The sequence below is a fragment of the Ammospiza caudacuta genome, chromosome 1 (assembly GCF_027887145.1).
Source record: "Ammospiza caudacuta isolate bAmmCau1 chromosome 1, bAmmCau1.pri, whole genome shotgun sequence".
Lineage (NCBI taxonomy): Eukaryota > Metazoa > Chordata > Aves > Passeriformes > Passerellidae > Ammospiza > Ammospiza caudacuta.
Window position 1 is genome coordinate 70,523,417 of NC_080593.1, and position 7,854 is coordinate 70,531,270.

Sequence of the window (7,854 nt, forward strand, 5' to 3'; positions counted from 1 at the left end):
AAACAGTCTTACAAGCTAAATGTCTGCATGATGTTACATCTGTTGTACCTACTGAGAAGAACTTTGTATGTAAATGTACAGAATAAAATGATGTTGTCCCATCAGTTTGCTCTCCCTGGTCTGGCTCCCTTGCAGTGACTTCTCAAATCCCCCGCAGCAGCTGATGCCTCAGCAAATAGCCCTACCCTGCCCTACAAACAGAATGAGCTGTTTGTAAATCAGGCTAATTAAAACAGCACATTGATTTGCAAGTAATTATCCTTTACAGTCAATTACAGAAGCATAGTTGACTCTGTTTCCTCAGTGGTGTAAATTGAAAAGAAAATACCCTTCAACAGTTGCTTTTTGCTATTCTCATCTTGAACTGCAGCCAAGGACAAGCAGCTGTTCCTACCAGGTAAGGAGGGGCCCTCTGCACCCACACCAAATCTGAGACATTGAAGCCACTGGGTGTTCAAACTCTTTTGGACAAGAGACTCAGCAGCTGTGCCTCCTACAGCAGCAGCCTCTCAGTTACACGTTTTAATTGCTGATTGTGGCACCACAGCAAGGTAAATCCATCACTTTTCTGTAGGTGCTTAGGACAGCTGTCTGGAAGCAGCACCAGCAGTTTAGTTTAGGTTTGTATCAGAAGCTGATGCTTTAGCACTAGTCAGGGCTCAACGCAGAATGAAAGAAAAAAACCACCAAAATCCAGATAGTTAACTCCTGGCTGCCATCTCATAAACAAAACAGCCAATGCCCTATTAAAAGATACCCATCCTACCTGAAAGTAAGCCCAGAGATGTAGCAGCAGGATGCTTTCACTGGTGGTCACAGTAGTAGACCTCTCTGATTTTATGTATATGCTCAATTTACATGTGATGTTCTTCTAGCAGCCTGACAGCTTTATCTATTGCTCCAGAACTTGGCTTGTGCTTTTTCCTTCTATGTAGTCCTCAGAGATGCATAAATAACCCTTTGTGAAATCCTTCTCGTGTTCTGAGTGCCCAAGGGATGGGAGGAAATCCACTCTTTAGCACCAGTACTATAATCAAGAGAGGCTAAAAGGACAAAAGTAACACTCATGTCACAGCTTTACCATACAAAAATGTGGGGGTTCTTTATTTGAACACTAAAAGCTGCTATACTATGTTCAGTGCTGGTACACAATAGATTAATTGTACAGATAGCATTTGGAACTGATTTGCCATCAGATCCCAGTACTGTGTGGAGGCCACACACCACATGCACTTTTTCAGTCATGTTCATCCATTGCAGCATCCATTTGCTATCCTACTTGGCAGGGTAGCAAAAAAAAAAAAAAAATTGCTTTGAAAATTCAAATTCTATTTGAAAAAAAAGAAAATCCTAGTCAAGTGTATCTATATTTAATAACAACCACAAATTCAATCAAGACAATACAAAAGAAATATACTAACTTAATGTCAGTGTGAAAATTGCAATAAGATTTTCTGAAACAAAACCTTCATCTTCTTTTACAATGATGCACAATCAGAACTTGTCTGGAAAAGCTGTCATTTCTTCTTTGATCCTGTTTTCTATGAGTAAGGTGAAATTGCTGTCTGTGTTTTGAAGATTGTAGCTGACAAATATCTGCTTTTTGGTCTTGCTGGCTAAAACACAAAACAGAGTAGTCAGCCAGAGTTTACTCTTATATAAAAGTGATTATGGTATTTGAGCAAGCCTCTAAAAAAGCCACATCATGCAGATTTCTAAGATGTTCTCCATTCTTGCTGTGCTGGGTGCAGTTATAAACGAAAAGCAGAAAAGTCAATGACCACTGGGGAGTTGGGCAAGATTTTGCACATCACAGAAGTGAGCAATATAAGACTGGTGACTGTCAACTAGTTTTTGACCTGACACAAGACACCACTAGCCACTGGAGCCTTGCAGAGCTTGTAGTGGATTTTTGGACACATCTTAAATATCTTACAATGTAAGTGATACCACAGACTGTACTGGACTCTTAGCACTGAAATTCAGAGTTTGTAAATCTGTGCTGTGTAAAACATCAGAGGGAAAGTGCTCAAGAAAGTCATTGGGCCTAAATTAATTAAGTTCTGGTTTTTTAATGAACCTTAAAAGGTTCATAAGCCTTAAAAGGCCCCAAAAAGCTATGCACCAGTTCTGTCTAAGCTTGCTATCAATTTTGTTTCCATTAACCTTTTTTATACAGAGTCCATGAATGCTCCTAGAGGCTGGAGAGCCTTTGCTGAACATGATGAAGCCAAGCAAAAGTTCCAGGCTACTGGAATGACAAGTACCTAGAGAGAGGTCCTACAAAATTAAGAGCTGCCTTCCATGACAGAGCTAATTAACAGTGACAAAAAAAACTGTCCAGTGGGACAAGAAGACTTAATTATCAGAGTAGAAGAGATAACACCAAGAACTGTTTTATAAATAAAATACTTAGATTTTACCACAGTAATATAGAAAATTTGTGGCTCTTCTTATATATTACTGAAGCTAAACTTTTTGAAAAATGTAAGCACTATACAGGGAAAATAGGCACTAAATTTAAATTGAGTTGTGTAAAATAGAAGACAAAAAATTGTATTTGGGTCACGAGATATTCTTGTCCAGGAATGAGCTGGGAGCTAATGACCCCAGACACAAATCAGACTGTTCTGCTGAATATTCAAAAATGTCATCTGAATTTTCAACACTTCAAAATAGAGACACTCGGACTTCTAAGATTTTAATCTTTTCTAAATAGGAAATGAAATAGTTAAATATAGAAACCCATACAATGTATAAAATGTAGTTAAACAACTCCTTTAAGGCATTTTCATTATGCAAATGATTTTTTTATTATTTTCTATCCTAACAGGTTACCAGCTTCCTGACTCAGTAAGTAAAGCTGCTTCTGAAATGCAAGGATCCATTTGCCTTTTAAGACTTGGCACTACAAAATGCTGAGATAATGCAGCGTGGTGCTCTGATTGCAAAAATTAGCACCTGGCAGTAGATTTCTGTGGTACAAAGCAGCATGTTTTGTAAGCATTAGTGCTTCATCATCATGCCCTAAATGAATGCAATGCTAATTCTGAACTAATTAATGCTGTTATCCGAGCTAACAAAACTACAGAGTGCGCTGCAGTGTCAAAACTCAACTTGTTAATTATGTTTGCCTATAGAGTCTCTGGGATGCTGCTCCAGTTCCCAGAACAGTGTGAATCTGGGAGTCTCTCTGGGCTGCCTGTGCCAAGGACCGCTGCTCCCAGGGCTCTGGCCCAGCTCTGAGGGGCAGGGGGACCTTTTCTGTCCCTGCTTCCTGAGGATTCAGCTGGACATGTGCACTCCTGCGGAAAGGACAAAAGAGGGCACATCTCATGCCTCTGTGGAAGACCATCTGCAGCTTCAGAGTAAAGCAGAAAACTGCAAAGGACAAGGCTTACCTAAAAAGCCCTCCAGCAGGTCTGCTTCCCATGCAGCCTGGGTAATAACCCCTGTTCCACTGGCTCCTCAAAGTGGAGGAAAATCATCCTTGACAGCCATCGGCCGGGATGTGCTGAGTGCCAGGAGAAACTACAGCAGCACAGATCTGCTCCTACAACTTCATGTACTGAGCAAAGGCCCAAACCAAAGCTTGAAGAGGAGCCCAGCAGGAGCAGAAGAGGCAGGACAAATGTTAGACATGAGTTTGTAGACTATTTATGCTGGAAAAGAGGTGATCAAAGTGACCAGTGCCCAGCTGAGAAATACTGAAAGAAAAGATTGAGGTGATTTTCACCAAGAGTCTGCCAGTCCCTACAAAAGGAAAATTGAAGACATGGCACTAATCAGTACTGCAGCCCAAAGCACTGTGATTTCAGGATATGCACATGAGGGAGGCACTAATGGGCAAGGACTTCTTCAAGAATTGGCCTCCAGTATCCTACAGGAAACTTTCTCAGGATTCAGGTTTAGTGAGACACATCTTGTGCCAAAGCAATCGGGCAGGGTGGTGGGAAACAGTCCCTGCACCTCACAAAAGCAGATATAGATATATGTAGAAAGAGGACTAAGAATGAAGTAGATGCGTCTTCAGCAACAGAAAAAACTCAGAAATAAGGAAGGAGATAGAGCCAACACACAAAATGCAGCTGTTGTGGCTAGGACCCCTATCAAACTGTCCAGAAAGCAAAAGGAGAATGTGTGCAATGTGATGCACAGCAGCACTGAAACTCGTGCTCCAGGGCAGGAAACCTGGCATTGCAGAAATAGTTATGGGCAAATGGCACTGCATGCTGCTCCTGCTAGTGCCTGTGGAGACAAGAAACTGCACAGAAAAAAATGATGGGGGGAGAAAAAGTGAGAAAAACTGGCTGCCTGAAGGTTACCACATGCCAGGATGGTTAAAAAGGCTACCATTTTTACCTTGGAAGTACAACTACAAGTTAGACTTGGCTGTGAATAGCATCTCTGCTATTACAGATTGTGTGGGTGTAACAGGGATTTAAATTCCCAGAGAAAAACTAAACACCAATGACAGCAAAGATGGGTATTTCTAGTTGAGGTGGAGCACAGATTTCCTTAGCAAGCACTTTGTGAAACAAAGATAAGGGATGCTTGTTGATGACCTTGCAGATCCCCTGACCTCAGGGTAAATAAATTTTAAAAAATAGATGAATAAATAAATAAATTTGGACTAAGTGACCATGAGTTGACCTAAATTGCTGGACTGTCAAAGCCAGCCTAAAAACTATGATGTGAGATTTCAAAAAGATGTATTTCTTTTCCCTGAAGCTCAGGTAAAGAGCAAGCACAGTTATTCAAAGCCATAAGTGTATGATAGACTTATAGACCTTTTTTACCTTTGGTTCAAAGGCGAAAGTAATTTTCAAAATAATATGCCTTAACCAGGATCACAGAAGCAAGAACAGTACATAAACATAATATGAAAGGAGCTGACTGGCAAGGAAACCTGTAACCCAGTGGGTAGATGTCATGGATACAGAGGAACATGGACCAAAAGCCTAGCTGGGCCACATCTGGCTCAGAAGTTTAAGATGAAATAACAAGAGACACCTAAAGCACTCAAAGAAAAAGAAAATAGGAAGGTGCATAATAGTCCAAGGATAAAGAGTAACCTATAGGCCAGTACCAAGCAACAGTATCAGCTCTCAGTAACAAAATATGGGAAATTAGAAATGCAAATAATAAAAGCGCTTTAAGAAAAAAATAAAAAAGGGTAAGAAAAAAAGGCAGCAAAACTGAGACAACTCACTAGGAATTGTCAGAAAAGTCAGGTGACTCAGGCAGCCTCTGTCCTAGAACACTGAAAGAGCTAATGGAAGAAATGGCAACGCCAGCTTATGACCTTCAGCTATGAGACATGTAATAAATCCTTTAAGAGAGATAGCAAGCACATGTACAAAAAGAAAAAACCCAAAAGAAGCATGGCAATCAGTAAGATAACTCAGAGCTGTCAGCCAGGCTGCAATGCTACACAGAAGATTAGAGCAAGATTCAGAAGAAATGAGTGACAAGGAGACCAAATGGAAAGAGGAATAAACTCTTATACTTTATCCCACATAAATCCTCTCTAACTACATTTTTACTGACTTCCTAAGCATAAGGCACTAATTACACATAAAGAAGCTGTGTTATATAGTACCCCATAAAATTATTACTTGAGGTGGAATGGATTGAACTCGGTGTGTACAGAAAATTGTGCCACCAGGGTCGACTAAAACAGTCTCTTACTTTCATACAGAAGTTATTGTGAAGAAGAAAAGATGCTAACACCGTTTTTCAAAGATTAGTCTTGTGAGCAACCCTTTTTTATATGAGGCCATGGAGAAGAAGGTGTTGCAGACTCATGAAAGTGCCTGACAATACAAACTCAGGACATACTGTCTGAAATGGAGATCAGCACACAGATCATTAATAATTCTGTGGCCTTTCCATCTGAAACAGAGGAAGTAAGGTGACACTGATGCTGCTTTTAAAGCTTGGTAACAAGCACCGCAGCAGTTCACCAGTAGGAGCTGCATCAGCCACTGGTGGGTGATGATGAGTAACCAGCATGACACAGCTCTCAGAGCTGAGAAGATGCTAGGATGTACCAGGCCGTGTATTTTTCATCCTTTTAGTATGGACATGGGAGTTTGCAAGCTGTCATTAAGATGCAGGATTTCAGCTACTGCACATAAGAGAAAATGAAGCATCCTGAGCGGAGCCCATGTGGGTCAGTCAGATCAAGGCTGAGCATCTGTGAGACAACCCTGGGCTTCCCAGGCCAGAACTTCTTGCAGTGTGGGGGCTAAAAGGTGCGAGATGTGATGCGGGTTGGCTTCATCCTCAGGTGAAATGCACATGCCTGGCATGACAGCCACCTCGCCCACCAGCTCAGCAGTGTCACAGCTTTACAGAGAGCAGGTCACTTGAAACCCCACTCGACAGGTGCAGCATGTGCTGCCCCTGCCTCGCACCCAAAGCCAGGATAAGGACAGCAAATAATTCACTTCTGGTAGTGCACAGCGTGCCCAAGGCCGCTGACTCAGGTACCGCAGACTCGTACACGGATGGGAAAACTAAAGTGACCCGGTGGATTGCATGGAAGCTGCCGGAACCCGCAGCAGTGCCGGCCCTGCGGCCGGGGCAGCGAGCACCGCGTCCCTGCGCCCCCCGGGCCGGGCTGGCGGCTCAGGGACCCCAGAGAGGCCCGGCGCGCTCCCGACCCGCGCGTGCCCGGCGGGAGGCGGCCCCCGCAGCGCGCCCCCGCACCTACCCAAGCGCTGCGCCAGGCAGGAGGAGGCGGTGTCCGAGGGGTCCCCCAGGAGCGAGGCGGCCACCGGGATGCTGTCCTGCAAGCGGAGCACAGCACAGGGCACGGCTTAGTCCCGGCGGCGCGGGGTGCAGGCGGCGGGGCCGGCCCTCAGCGCCGCGGGGCTCCGGGGGCGGGCGACACTCACACGGGGGCTGCACATGGCGACGGCCAGGCTGGCCAGGGCGGGCGCGGCGCCCACCCAGAGGAAGAGCGAGTCCCGCAGCCGCATGGCGTGGAAGTGCACCCGCTGCTCGCCCAGCTGCCCGCTGAAGTCGTGCAGGGCGATGCCGCCCGCCGCTCCGCCGCCGCCCGCCGCCTCCATCGCCGCTTCTCCCGGCGCGGCCAGGCCCGAGCACGCAAGGCCCGAGCGGGAGGCCCGGCCCGCCCCGCGGCCTCGGGGAGGCGGCGCTCGCTCCGCTCCGCCCGCCCCGCCGGGAGACACCGCCCTCGCCACCGGCCCTGCGCGGCCGCCCCGTCCGGCTCCTGGGGCTGCGCCGTTCCCACTCCCCCCGGGAATACCCGCACACGGACACGCACGCCGGTGCCCGCACCCCGCTCCGTGCGCGCCGCTCCCCGAGCCTCCCCTCCGTCCGTGCGCAGACCCCGCCAGCACGAACACGCCCGGGTACAGCGCCCCGGGAATGCGCCCCCTCCGTGCCCCCTACCCCCTGAACTTGCACTCTCCTCGGTCGGTGCACACCCTCTCCGTTTCCCACTATTCCCCTCCCATCCCAAAAGACACAGCCCCCTCTCGGTGCGCCTGCTCACCCCCCTGTGTGGGAACACAGCCGCAGCCCCGGTGGGCACCCGCTCCGAGCGCGGCTTCCCGCGGCTCACGCCTCCCCGGGCTCTGCCGCCCGCCCGCCCGGCAGAGGGATAACGCGAGGCAGCCGCAGCGATGGGGAAACCCCGCTAGGTGGCAGGTGAACCCCGGCGTGCGCGCCTGGCACACCGACGGCTCCGGGGAGCCACCCGAGAGGAGCCCCGGGGTTCCAGACGAAAGGGAAAGAGTTCAGCCTTCCCCGTGCAGCCTCGGGAAGGGAGAGAAATGTCACAGCGACCTTGGTTTCATCCATCTATAGAGGTTTTCGGCATCG

At 47.2% G+C, this 7,854-nt stretch overlaps 1 protein-coding gene across 2 annotated transcripts; it reads right to left on the reverse strand.

Annotated features, from left to right (window-relative positions):
- Positions 1–1,089: 1,089 nt before the first annotated feature.
- PSMG4 (proteasome assembly chaperone 4) lies at positions 1,090–7,132 on the reverse strand. 2 transcript variants are annotated; one of them, XM_058816738.1, is made up of 3 exons: positions 6,903–7,132; positions 6,719–6,794; positions 1,090–1,612 (listed from the first exon to the last, which is right to left on the reverse strand). In XM_058816738.1, the coding sequence occupies exons 1-3, from the start codon at positions 7,077–7,079 to the stop codon at positions 1,542–1,544; spliced, it is 324 nt and encodes a 107-aa protein (XP_058672721.1). In that variant the 5' UTR covers positions 7,080–7,132; the 3' UTR covers positions 1,090–1,541. The 2 variants fall into 2 exon arrangements, with proteins under 2 accessions (XP_058672721.1, XP_058672712.1); XM_058816729.1 differs by having other exon boundaries at positions 1,090–1,616.
- Between the last annotated feature and the right edge of the window lie 722 nt (positions 7,133–7,854).